The 15079-nt window shown below is 34.9% G+C and overlaps 1 protein-coding gene across 1 annotated transcript in view; it reads left to right on the forward strand.

The window, feature by feature from the left end:
* LOC118200694 (WD repeat-containing protein 17-like) overlaps positions 1-15079 on the forward strand; it is a 326195-nt gene that overhangs the window by 272219 nt on the left and 38897 nt on the right. Inside the window, exon 22 of the mRNA XM_085808418.1 lies at positions 13091-13235. Coding sequence (XP_085664544.1) covers positions 13091-13235 — 145 coding nt within the window. The remainder of the gene's footprint in view (positions 1-13090; positions 13236-15079) is intronic.

Consider the following 15079-nt stretch of genomic DNA (forward strand, 5'->3'; position numbering starts at 1 on the left):
GAGCAAATAACTAATCTTCTGTTCTTTTTGTCGATAGCACTATATATCTACTTTTGCAGGCGTCGTACCGCGAACACGACTTCCTCCCGTGACGTTTGCTATGCGTTCTGTTTGTTTGAAATGATTTCTTAAAGCCTTGAAAGAACATTGTGGCTGACGTCGAATTCCGCATGAATATCTGCTATTTTTCGCCTTTCTTCAACCGTGCCAATAATACAATCACGCGTAAATTCATCTAACTGATGTCGGGAAGATATACCGAAAATTCCAAGTTCGTCAATTGATTCTTTCCTGTTAAATTTTGCTTTTCAACAACAAAGTCAACACGCATCAAATCCTTTATCACTTTTTTCAGCGCATCACGTGACGAACAACCTCGGCAATCCAGAATTTGCATACGCACAACACGTCTTACTGTATCCCGCACTTATAATGTGCTAATTTCTACATTTTTCTGCCATTTAACAAAATGTGCTAATTTCCACATTTTTCTGCCTTCCATTTTGCTGCTGTTATCGCTGCTACTGTCATCCGTCCATAGCTGTTGTCTACCAGTGTATACCTAGAGTAGATAGTCTAGTCACATGCTTTTTTGTATTTTGGCCGTGTAGCTACACATATCAGAATAGATGCGGTTGTTAACATTCTCGAACTGTTTGGTCTAAATCTTTGTGCAAACGCTTAGCCTTCCCTTGGATGATCAGAAAACTCAGTAGTATCCTTTTCTGTATCAGACCTTTTATCAAGTGAGACGCAACTTTCTCCATCTCTAAAATCAGGCCTATTTTTTTTATGTTGGTAATGTTTGTGCATTTCAACATTACTGTACCTTTCATGCTTTAGACAACGCGAACTTCATTTTTCACTGGCCTATTCACTATAAAAATAGGCTGATTTATATCTCGAGTTACTGTTGATATAAATTTTTCGAGTTCATACGTATGAATAATTTTCAACTTTTCTTTTAAACTAATCACAGTTGCAGTTTTGTTGATTTATTACCAGCCCATTCGGTTTTCAGTTTTGAATACTGATGGCATGCGAGACATGCAGTTCGAGAAAAGGAGAAATTTTTCACAGAGTCCATATTTTTTATTGGTAAGTTTCAGTTGGAATTTTACAGATTATGCGTCCTTATGTAACTTCAAATTTAGTTGAGGGGTGTATCACATAAGTCGAGGATTACTGTATATCAGTGGAAGGGGTAGCGGCTGGACGCAGGCTCACATTCCTTTTTATTTTTAAGAAACGTTAGGAGACTTGTCTGAACTTTTGTGACTGCATCTTATTGCGAACTAAACTGACACCAGTTCATTACGGGTATCGTTTCACAGTTCACATCCAAGCGTATAAGATGTACATATTTTGGGGGACTTCTGATACTCTGCGAAGTGAAAAGTATCGTTCGAAAAGAAAAGAAAACAAACTAACATGGCAATGGAAATGAAACTATACTGGTTATCATAAATTAAGGAAAAATCACAAAAATCACGATTACTGAAAAAGTTACATGTAGAATTTAATGAAACTTACCCACAATATACAGCACATAGTAAGGTATCAAATAACATAAAAAGGAATTACCAGACAAATATGGTAGTATAGAAATTAGCACATGTATAAAATGAACAAATCGAAGGTGTCAGTTTGCTTTAGGAAAAGTACCTTCAATATGGAATATGATCGGCTCTAGAAGCAATACAGCACATACAGCGATGTGTGATGCTTTCAATTATGCGGTCTATCAGTTCCATAGGAAGCGAGAGCCATTGCTCTTGCAAAGCAGTTGCAAGCGCGACAAAGGTCTGAGGGGGCGGTTTGAGAGCAGCTAGACGTCTCCCTAAAGCATCCTAAACGTGCTTGATATGATTCAAGTCCGGGGATCGAGCTGGCCACTCTATGCGCATAATTGTTTCCTATTGAAGATAATCATCTACGATGCGAGCCCTATGTGGTCTTGAGTTGTCGTCCTGTAACAGGAAAGCATCACCTATTGCCCCGGCATATGGACGCACATAAACATGATCAAGGATGTCATTTCTATAAATCTGAGCATTCACGGTTTCTCTTGGAAAGACATTGAATTGTGTGCGTCCACCCAAAGAGATGCCACCCCAAACACAGACACTGCCCCTTCCGTATGCATCTCTTTCACGGATGTTTGACGGATGATAACGGGTTCTAGGTTTTCTCCATATCAAATAACGCCTACTATCGCTTTCTAAACCTGGACTCATCCGTAAAGAGAACCTCCCTCCATTGATCAGGCGTCCAGTGGACATGTTGTCGTGCCCACTGAAAACCGGCCCCTCCTATGGCGGGATGTGAGCGGCACACAAATGGCTGGTCGCCTCGCATACAGACCACCTTCGTGAATCCTTCTACGCACAGTTGACGTTGACACGAACCTTCGGGTGGCTGCAGCAAGGGAGGATCTAAGAAGAGTCGGAGTAGCTGTTCTATTCTTGCGTGCACATAATGCCAAATATCGGTCATCAGCGCTCGTCGTAGCAGTTGGCCGTCCTTGGCTGAACCTCCTTAGATGCCGAATCTGTGGTTTGAAATTGCCTCCAAAGTCTATGAACCACAGAAGGACTCACATTTAGCCATCTGGCCACTTCTGTTTGACTTTGTCCTGCCTCTAGTCTCCCAATGGCTCTCCATCGTAGTTCTGCAGGCAAATGATGCCTGAAGGTTATTGTTACGAATTGGCTATCTCAAATTTCTGATGTCATTGTCACAGTGAAATATGTGGGCTTGCACTCAAACATGGACTTTTATGCTCCTCTCAGATGACGTATTCCGAAAGCAGCGCCACTAATTTGCATATCGCAGTTTTACTCGGCTACTCTTACTTGGCAACATATTCAAATTTTACACGGTTTGGCTTATTTTTGAGGGAGTTATCGCTATTTTTGTGATTTTTCCTTAATTTATGATAACCAGTGTAGGTGCCTTAAAGAGACTGAGGAAAGTGATAACAAAATTACCATAGATTTAGCTGTTGGATGGACTACTAAGGTGAAAAAGGGTGGAAAAAGAAGAGGTTCGAAGTTGAGTCTTGGTGTGTGAAAAGAGCATGTACGGATAGTTTAAAGGAAATAAAAATTATGAAAGGTGGTGAATACAAAAAAGTGAGCGAGGCGCTTTATTTATGGTTCAAGCAGCAAAGGGAACAGGGAACACCCATTTCAGGACGAATTTTACAAAAGAAAGCTCTAAAATTTTATGATGAGTTTCAAGAAGGAGAGCATGGATTTACTGCTGTTGGTGGTTGGTTCGACAGATGGAAAAAGCGGTACGGCATCAGGTAGTTAAACGTTTGTGCGGTAAAGCTATCTGCTAACTTGGAAAATGCTGCAATATTCAAGGATAATTTCCACAAACTAATCGAAAAGGTGGGTATATCTGGAGATTAAATTTATAATTGTGATGAGACTGGTCTGACTTTTCGAGTGCTACCTTAAAAAATGCTGGCATCCAGGGAAGAAATATCGGCACCTATCTACAAAAGAAGCAAGGAGAAAGTCACAATCATGGCATGTAACAGGCAGCCATAAGCTCACACTAGCGCATATAGGCAAATCAAAAAGTCCCCGGTCGTTTAAAAACGTAAAAAGTACATTAATGGGACCGAAACCAAGTATGCTCTTCCTTTTTGGTACCGGAATCGATCTCAAACACATGGATGAATGGAGCAATGTTTAATGATTGGTTTCAGCAGCAGTTCGTTCCATTGGTGGAAGAGTTTTTTAAATCAAAAAGTCTACCAAGGAAGACGACTCACATTACAGACAATGATGCCTCATCCCATCCTGATGCAGAACAGTTATGAGACGAAGATATAAGGGCCATGTTTTCCCCTCTTAACGTAACTGTACTGTGTCAGCCAGTGGACCAGGGCGTTTTGGAGGTATTGGAGAAAAAATACAGGCGTAAATTTCTTTCATCACTTGTTCTAGCCATGGAGGAAGGATGTGATATGACCGAGAAACTGAAGAAAATAGATATATTGGATAGATAGGGCTCATTCTTGGAGTGAAATCGAGCAGATAAGCCTCATTCGTTCCTGGAGAAAGTTGCTGGATCATTCAGAAAACTAATTTTACGAAAGCAGAGGAGACAGAAAATTCTGAAATAGTTGACTTACTTAGAAAATTCCAGGCTGCAAAGAAGTTAGTGATGGTGATTTTGAAGAATGTATGGGACAAGATGAAAATTATGAAATTTCAGTACATGTAGTAATAGTTGCACTGGTGAAAGACAATGTGGATGAAAAGGAATCAGAAAACGAAGAGACTGAACACAACGGAAAAACTAAAATGATAACCCATAGTGAAGGACTAAAGGTCGCTGAAGTAATGCTCGGTTACATGGAGGAGCAAGGTGAATCTGGATATGGACATTTTGTTCCTCGATCAACTACGAGATGAAGCTGCACAACAACAGAATGAGTGTGAGAAACAATCTGCCATTAATCTACCAATATCTTTCTACCAAGAACTAATAATAATGTTTCTTCATTTTTGTATGTATTTTTTTACTCAATTATTGTAGGGTATTTGTTCTTTTTTATGACTCCCATTATGCTGAACTTGGCATAAGAAAAGTCATCATTAATTCAATTGTGTGCTGCACTTTTTCGTGTCCGATATTGTGCTACAAATGTCTAAAACAATTTACAGTTAAATAGTAAGAATTCTGAAAAACCCAACCCTTATTCCGTAAAATTCGACTTTTTGGAAACTCGACAGTCTCTCAGTCCACATTATGTTGAGTTTACAGGACTCTACTATACCAAAGCTATTTAAAATCAAAAAATAATCTAATAATTCTAATGGTTATAGAAAAATATTTGAACAAAAATTGAAATTTTGAAATGTACTTTATTTGTGGACAGATCTCATATTTGCAAAATCCTTTCTCCAATAAATTCATGAAATCTCCTATAATGCGGAAATGCTAGCAGCGATAAAGTTACTGCCTTAATCACGATTGCTGCTTTTCTTGTATTTAATTTAATATTTGTTTCTGAATGAATATCAAAGGCTCTGTGAAAATGAATTTTGCTAATTTATATGTGATACCCTTTTGTAGTTATTTGTGATTCATTAGAAAATGGATAGTTTTTTTCTGGTTCAAAATATTAATTGTAGTGAATTTTAAACAGCATTTTATATTTATATCAATAAGTTATTGCTGTAAATTAATTAATGTGTTTTCATTTGCTAACTTAAAGTATAACTCCATTATATAAAAAATTACAAATACCGGATTTAACAGAAGCTTAAAATTTTTATGTTACTTCTTAGCTTTTCTCGAATTCAGAAGCTTTTGATAATGAAATTTTTGTGTATGCTATCTAATCAATAAAGTATTGATCTAAATCTCTTCTTTCAAGAATGAGATACGTTAACAAATTTTATATTTCTTTCATATTCAAGTTTATGTTAATGTGGTACTAATGTATAAGTATCTCATCATTTCTTTTATTTTTATCACACTATCAGTTCAAACATTTATAGCGCTAATGATGATTAAATAATATGTTAATTAATATTTAGTGACTACAGTTATACAACGTATACTAATTTATGACATTTATTAATGAAATGAGACAAAAAAGCATTGAAGTGAGATCTTGTGCTTTTTCCATAATTCCACAAAAATGCAGCATACCTCCCCAGTGTTACATTCCATCATCTGAAGAAAACAGCGATGCACATTGTGACGCCGAACTTCCCTTATATGCTTTCTTTTTATGTTTTGCTATATTTAGTGTAAATATATTATTTCCTCCTTTTCAAGTGACTTCTTTGTTTCAGTTCTGACCACTCGTTGGAGTCTGTTCTGCTAGTTTTTATGTGTATCATATTGTCCCCTTCCACAAAAATCTCTAAATTTGCATCCTTCCAATGGTTTAATATCATTCCATGCATATATTTTTGAATTCAGCATCTGAATATTTTACATGCCTGTGTGTACATTGATTTTTTATCAAATATGCAGTGGTGCTCAAGATTATTTTAACTTGGGGAATGGGGGTGGAAACTTGATATCTCAGATATTGCTGAGTTAAACTGAATGAGCTTATTTGAGATGATACATGGTATACCCCATAAATACAATCTAAAGCAAATATGAGTATGCTTTCAAGAATTACACACTTGCTGTTCTATATTCTTTATGTGATGTCTAATTTAAACATAGTTCCAGTGCTGCATCAGTATGGTCTGCAAATCATAGAGAATTTAGGGAGAGAATTTTTCCTAGGATATACTGAAATTTCTGTATGAGGTTAAAATTAGCAAGTTTGACTGGCTTGCTCGATTCAAGCCAAAATATTCATAGTATAAATATTTTCAAAATATTCATCAAGCAGGTTTGATCAATGGGAATGCCTGAGAAGATTTCATCTAGACATGAGGGCAGATCCTTTCCAGAAAAGGTGCATTATGAGTATGCCCACTGAACATCATTCCATCCTCATACAATTCCATCCTGCTGCTATAGTGATAACTATGGTGTGTGGAAATATTTTGAATTTATGGCTTCTTTCATATATTGCAATGGGCTGGCTGCGTGGTTAGTTTTGAAGTTTTTCCTCATGTATAACATGAATATAAGCCAGTTTCCCATAGAAAGTTCTCTACAGAGACATTCATCCCCTTAGATAGTCGTCAGGTTCTTTGCCTGGCCTACTTTCAATTGTAAATATGTTCAGAATCTGATGTTTGGTTCATCATTAAAGTTACGACAATGTTCAATATTGTTGATTTCAGCTCTGGTGTTCTTTGCACAAATGCAAGCCTACCCTTTTTTTTATGCAGTTTGTCAAATGGCATAAAGCTTTCTTCTATGTACAGTTAACTGCAATACAAAAGTTGCACTGATGACTGCAAGCTTGAGCTTACTGCATAACTTCCAAGGTCTTATTGTAGCAGACAGTTACTAAAACAAACCTATCCCAAAAGAACAGTTTTTTACTTCTTTGTCTCTGATTTCTAACATTTTCATAGTTTTCATATCATTTCCAGAGGACAGCTTGTCATGAAATATTCAGCTATCTTTCTCTTTCCATAATTATCTGCACTTCTTCTAAATTGTTAACAACTCTCCACTGTAAAGATCCTACTTCTGTGCCTTACAAAAAGTGTTTTGGCTCTATGAGCAGTGACTCAGTGATCAAACTCCGAATTGCAGAACTTTGCTGGTAAAACATTGTATGAAGCACTTATCACACTTTTGGATCAGGCCATATCATTATCTGTATTTCATAAAATTGTATTAAAGGTTGTAGCGAAGCGGTATCTTAACTTTAAATTAATAAAACTAAGAATACATCACTGCGAGTGGACTGTAAAATTTAACCTTTATTCGGCGGTTTGAACTTTCAAACACAACACAGCACAAAGTAAAACGACAGAGTTACAATGAGCGGTTTTAAGAATGCAAGAACAAAATGCGAGCTACGCATACAATCTGCGCATTGCGAAATACTATCTCACAGACAGGCAGAGAGCTCAGGTGACCGAAACATTCCGCCCGGCGTTGAAACATCGTTTCAAACTAAATAGCTTTTACAAATGAAATTATCATAACAATATTAAATTATGCAAAAATGTATCATTAAAATATTCACAAGAAAACATACTATGAAATTATGCAATGAAACTAAATTGTTCTCAAAACAGATGCACAGAAGCCTTGATACAATTCAGGAACTTAATTATAGCTAAAGCAAAGTACAAAGTTATAATGCTTTAGGAAAAAAACTTAATCATTGATAGGCAAAACACTAAGTTTGTGAATTGGCCTTTTGAAAACTCCGTTAGCAGTTTTGATCTTCACGATACGCACAATATTATCTGAGCTAGGAAAAACTTTCTGGTTTTCCTCTTCGAGACACAAAGCGCTTTAAAGCGGCAATAAATGATTCTGATGTAAGATTACCTACTAATTCAATATGTATAGCTCTTGTAGTAAAACACACGAATACACAAATGTAGCATTTCATTGGTTTTACTCCTCGACCTTGCCTGGGCTTCACTTGAAACGGCCCGGGGTAGTCAATTCCAACTTTGGAGAAAACCTTTGACGGAATGACTCTAGACTATGGTAAATCAGACATTATCTGAGTAGATGTTTTAGCTGTTACACGATGACATTTCACACATTTCCAAATCTGTTGTCTTACAACTGACCTAGCGTGGATTATCCAATATTCTCTTCTAATTACTGATAGCAATAGCAGGGGGCCAGCATGAAGATGGGATATATGAAAATGATTCACTATAATCTGTGTTATGTGATGTTTCTTGGGCAACAAAATAGGATATTTTCTGTCCTGCGCAATGTTGGATTGTCTTAATCTTCCTCCAACGCGTATAAGTCCATTCTTATCGATAAACGGGTTCAAAGAAAGGATCTTACTATTTGAGTTTAACGGTTGATTCTTTTTCAGAAGATTATATTCGTTAAAAAACTCATCCATTTGAACTACTATAACAATTGCATTTCTAGCGTATTGCAATTCTTCGGTTTTAAGGTAACCCTTAATTCTTGTTGCGGTAGATTTAGCTGAATTATTCGCAAACCGAAAACACCATGCGATGATTCTTTTAAGTTTCAAAAATGATGAAATTTCATTAAGGACTGGAATTTGCGAAGCGACTGTTCAATTGAACAAGAAATATTTTTCCGTTGTTCCCTTAAAGACTCTTCTGAAAATGGTAAGTTGATAGAGAACGGAATATTATTTGAATTAAGCCACTGAGGACCTGTCCACCACAAGTCATGAGTAGAAAGTTCTGAAGGCAAAAGACCTCTTGATGCGCAATCAGCTGGATCCTCCTTTCCTTTTATGTGATTCCAATGCGATGAAGGTAAGACTGATTGAATTTCTGAGACGCGGTTGGCTACGAAGGTTTGCCAGCGTGTTGGTTCTGATTGTATCCAGGACAAAACTATCATTGAATCACTCCATGCGTAAATACTGTCAACATGAATTTGCAATGAATTCTGAACAGCTTGAACCAAATGCACTAATAGAACTGCAGAGCAGAGTTCTAAACGAGGAATAGAGATTACTTTCAGGGGAGCTACGCGAGTTTTTGATGTTAGTAGCTGCTGCACCGAAATTGAAGAATGATTTGAAGACTTTAAATAAATCACTGCGGCGTAAGCTTTCTCTGATGCGTCACAGAAACAATGAAGTTCTACATTTGTAGATTTGGGCAATAATACTCTCCTAGGAATATGGATGCAATGCATTCAAGATTTGCGATATCTTCACAATAGATTTTCCATCTTTGATTGATTTCATCTGGCAAGGGATCATCCCACGAAATTTGTAATTTCCATATATCTTGAAGCAAGATTTTTGCTGCAACTATAAAAGGTGCTAACCAACCAAGTGGATCAAAGATTTTCGAAATAGAAGATAAAATTATTCTTTTAGTAGAACACTCTCTGTTTTCGAGATTTCCAAAGTGACAAACTCGTCTTGCGTTGGATACCACTCCAAACCCAATAATTTTATTGATTTAGTATCAAATATTGTACATGAAGAATTTGAGTTCCGAGCACTCAAAGCAGTTTTTAAAATCGAGCGATCATTTGTACACCATTTATGCAATTGAAAGCCACCTTTTTGTAAAAGTTCACTCAGTTGTGAAATTAACTCTACTGCGTCTTCTACTGTGTCTGAACCAAATAGGACATCATCAATATAACAATTATGTAATATTATTTCAGCTGCCTTTATGAATTTAGTTCTTTCGTCAGTTGTTAGTTGTTTGAGCACGCGAGTAGCCAAGTATGAAGCGGAAGTAGTGCCGTACGTAGCTGTGCACAACCTGTAAGTTTTAATCAGCTTCGATGGATCATCTCTCCAAAATATTTTTTGGTAATCGCGATCTTCATCATGAATTTGAACTTGTCGATACATTTTCAATAAGTTGCTAGTAATGGCTATGGGATAGCATCTAAACCTCAAAAGAATAGTAAATAAGTCGTCTTGTACCTTGGGACCATTCATTAGCATTTCATTAAGCGATATCCCTGATGTAGTTTTGGCACTAGCATTGAAAACGACGCGTAATTTTGTGGTAAGACTTGATTCTTTTAGCACGTGATGATGAGGTATATAATAATGAAAATTTACTTTATCTGGATTATCATCGGATAATTCTTCCATGTGTCCAAGTGATAAGTATTCGGACATGAAGTCTTTATACTGTTGATATACTTCAGGAGTTTTTATTAATTTTTGTTCTAGACTAAGAAAGTTGCGAAAGGCTGATGGTCTGGAATTACCCAACTCATTTCTTTTAGGCTTGAATGGCAGTTTTACTGAGTAACGACCCTTTTCACTACGCACGTGATTTTCCACGAAATGATTTTCACACAATCTTTCCTCTTTAGTTAAAGGTTTCAATGTGGGAATTTGTTCCAAATCCCAAAATGATTTAACTAATTCCTCCGTGTTTACGTTTGGCGTATTGACTGAAACCTGCTTACGGTTTGGGAATTCAAAATGTGTAGTTCCAGCAATTATCCATCCTAACTTAGAACAACATGCAAATGGAAGATTTTTGCCCCTTTTAATTACCTCGCCATTGATTAAAGTAAGGAATACGTTAACTCCAAGTAAAATATCAATTTCTCCCGATTCATGAAATGTAGGATCTGCTAAAGTTAAATCTTCGAAACTTTCATATAAATTCAAAGGTAATGTTACACTTGGAATGTTTCCTGTAATTTTGTCTATTATGTAAGCGGACGTTGAAATTCTGTAATTAGTATTAAAATGAGGTGTAACCAACAACTCAACTTCTCCAGTAGTAGTTGTATTGAAAGTACCTAAGCATGACACTAATATCTTCGAATCCTTTATGCTCAATCCTAAATTGATAGCTGTTTTCCGACGATTGAATGATTTTTCACTACCTGAATCTAGTAAACATCTACAATTTATGAATTCATTTTTTGAGTTTTTAACCTTAATTAAAGCAGTACACAAAAGTACATGACTACGTTTACCATAAGCATGAGCACCAAAATGTTGATTTTCATAGTTGTTTGCACAAACAGTTGGAGAAACCTCACTCAAGTTGTTTTCTGGTTTAATTTGCGATTTCGGAACAAACACTTGTGCTTCCGGTGAAGGGAATCTAGATGCATTTTTTGGTTTGAAATTATTTTCTAAATGCAAAATGCTATGATGATGCTTAAAACAATGCTTGCAGGTGTTTGCACTCTTACACATTTTAACTTTATGGACATTAGACAAGCAATTAAAACAAAGTTTATTAGTCTTAACAAACTCTATTCGTTTTTGTACTGGTAAATTTAAAAAATTAGAACACCTGTATAAAAAAATGATCTTCTTTAAAAAATAAGCAGGTAGAATTAGTAATCAGAGATGTAACCCTATTATACACTGGTTTATCTGATTTATGCCTTTTACTAATTAAAGGTTTACTGTTCTGTAATGTTCTAGCGTAATTCTTCAAAAATTCTATCAAGTCATTCAACTTTGGTATTTCGTCTTTTTTTAATTGACGCTCCCACCACAACTTTGTCGAAACGTCAAGTTTTTGCAAAATAATATACAACAACAAAGTATCACTAAAATTATCTATCCTTTGATCTAATATTTCCAATGAGCGAGTTATTTCGTTTACGTTATCTACTAAACTTAATATCGATGATGCAGATTCCATTTGTATTTGTGAAACGTTAAGAATTCTTTTAATAAAAGCAAATATCTGTTCTATCTTATTAGAAAATCTCTCTTCTAGTAAATTCCAAGCAATACTGAAATTTTGATCAGCTATGGGAATTGACTGAATAATGCGATAAGCATCATTTTTCAAAGAACTCTTTAAATATTGTAATTTTTGAGCTCCAGAAAGATTTTGTTGCGAACACTCGCGTTAAATTGGATTGTTGCGAACACTAGCGTTAAATAAATCTTTAAATGTTATCCATTCAGTTAAATTTCCGCTAAATGTGGGTAAAGATAATTTCGGTAACTTTAAACTTTCAGAAATTGATTCAGGTACGACAGGTTTATCGCCATTTGCATTTACTACCTTGTAAATCTTTAACTTACGAATAATTTTTAAGTGAACCTCCTCAATTTTCTCTAACATTGACTGTTCTTCCTCAACGAAAGTGTCTATTTTTTCATCATCACAATTTGTATAAATTTCTCTAAATAGAGATTTAAAATCTTCCTTAAAGATTTTACATTTTTCTAAGATTAATTCAGCTTCAGCATTATCTAAGTTATCATAATCTATTCTCTCGATGAATTTAATTAACTGTGTTTTCAAAATTTTTTTTTTTTTTTTTTTTTTTTTTTTATATCTGACATTTTGAAAATATTCTAAATTCACGATTTTACTAATACTTTAAACACAAAAATAGTAGCAATAAGGAAATCTCAAATGCAATTAAAATGCGTTAACTATTTCACTCACCTTGAACACTGTATCCATTCTGTAACTCTTGAGAATTCTAAACCGAAATTGCATTATCACCACCATTACGGACACGTAGAATTCTTATTCACAAGCGCGGGGTTTTCTCGAAGTTCCGGCGTATGACGACCAAATAATGTAGCGAAGTGGTATCTTAACTTTAAATTAATAAACCTTAGAATACATCACTGCGAGTGGACTGTAAAATTTAACCTTTATTCGGCGGTTTGAACTTTCAAACACAACACAGCACAAAGTAAAACGACAGAGTTACAATGAGCGGTTTTAAGAATGCAAGAACAAAATGCGAGCTACGCATACAATCTGCGCATTGCGAAATAATACCTCACAGACAGGCAGAGAGCTCAGGTGGCCGAAACAAAGGTAAAGGTAATTAGGTTTTCCTGCAGCTCATTCTATGAAGAAAAATTTATTGGTTTGTTACACATGAATTTTCTGACACTGTAGGTTGATATGCTGATAATAGATATTCCTTTTTTTTTTTTTTTTTTCTTAAGAAATCTGTTGTTGTAAATGAAGAGTAATATTTTAATGTATTTAAAATCATAAGAAATAGAGTAGTAATTAATTTTTTTTCCTAGGCAGGCTTATCCTCTGTGGAAGAATATAAAAATTTGGCAGAAGATTCTCTTACAAAAAATATACCTATTGTAAAAGTTGTGCTGTACTTTCTGTTATCAAATGATCCTAAGAAAGGGCTGGATATTGGCTTGAAATGTGTAAAAGGTACCTAACGTTCTAAAAATTTAAATTATGACTATATATAATAATAGTTTATTGGGATTACGATGTCCTAAAACTATTTTTAGGTATTTTTTGATTAAATAAACATAAGGAAGTTTTTCAATTATTTGCTTGCTACTCTGTCTTGTTTAATTTTTTGCTTATAAGTTCTATAATTATTAGTTTTATGTAAGTGCTTAACGTATGACATGAAAAGAATTGCCATGGATATATCATATGTGTCTCATAAGTATATATTGTAGAGACATTAATTTGTTTTGAAGCCAGAGAGATAAAAAATGAGCATTGCCTTCGCTAAGAATCGAACCACGGACCTCTGGAATATGCGCTCAGCGTGCAAACCACCACACTACCAAGGCATGCTAAGAAGGCGGGAGAAATACCTAATAATATTAAATTTTGTATATAAGCATTCTGAGCATTTAGTTGTACAAATGTGATTAAAAACATTTGATGAAATAGAACTCAGCTGAAGATTTTGGGCCTTGGGTCTGATTATTTAATCTCAGCTTGTAACTTCTTTATATCGAATCATATAAAAAAATCTTTTTACTTTATTTAACCTTATCATACTATTGCTTTTGCCGGGATCTGCCATAAGAATATATGCAGTACATTTTACAATTTACAATTTTTTAAGCATTTACAGTACATTTTACAATTTAAAACCAATATTCTTGTCTGTTTAATAAGTGTTAGAAAACTAAATATAATTCTAAAATATTGCTACAAACAATATGTAAAGTACTACAATAATCCTGAGATCCAGACTTGTCGAGACTTCGGCGATTCTAGATTTGGGAACTTTCTGTATTTTAGATCATCAATTTAAATCTAGTAAGATGACATGTAGCAGTTATAAAATTAAAATTATGAAGTAGTTGTTAATGAAATAATAAATCATTTATAATCTTAAGCAATCAAAATTTAGAAAAAAAGCTCAATTTTTATTTGTTTGCAAATTTATACACAGACATAATTTCTTGTTCAGTTATGAAGTTTGATTATTCAAGTCCTGTAATTACCATATCAAGAATTCCCACTAAATTGTCAATGAAAATTTCTTCATTCTCAACAGCCTTTCTGTTACTTTCTGCACTATTAGAAGCAATGATTTCTGGATTTAGAGCTATACTACAGATTTTGTTATCCACAAATTGATTGATTATTTGGGACATTGTCACTGCAGTGGAAAACTTCTGTTATATAATTTTTACTTATCACCATTTCTTCATTTTTCTTCTCGAATTAAATTCAATTGGAAAATTTCACATTATGTTTGCCGTATCTAAAAACCTTCGAATTTATGACTATCATCAGCATTAGCCAGCATTCACTATAAACTCTTGACCAGAGATATACAACCTGGTCCCTGCCATCCACTAGTGGAAGATTTAAGCTTTCACGGTAAGTGGTTTTTTTTGGGGGGGGTTCCGATAATGACCATGGATGATCAAAACATGCATGGATGTGTTGATATATACACACCCCTTAAAGTTTAATTCTCTACTTGACCAATCCCCTTCGTACAGTGTTTTCCTGTTTCTGTAAATTTATAGGGCTTTGTAGTTTGTTAATGAATTTTCTGTCTCTTAAGTGTTTAATATTTTAAATTATAGTATGAATAATTGCATAAATTTAACTATATATTTTTACTAAACTTCCATTTAAAAACTTCTTTTCAGTTGAGCTGTATTAAGTTACTGTGAACGGGTGGGCAGTATAGAAATTTTACTGCCTACAAAGTGGGCAGTAGTTATAAAATCATTGACTAACCCTTCCCTTGGCAATGCATCATGAGACTGACAACTAAAATTGTGATGTTC

This window comes from Stegodyphus dumicola, chromosome X1 (assembly GCF_044657685.1).
Source record: "Stegodyphus dumicola isolate Sdum_Otavi_A_Nest chromosome X1, ASM4465768v1".
NCBI lineage: Eukaryota > Metazoa > Arthropoda > Arachnida > Araneae > Eresidae > Stegodyphus > Stegodyphus dumicola.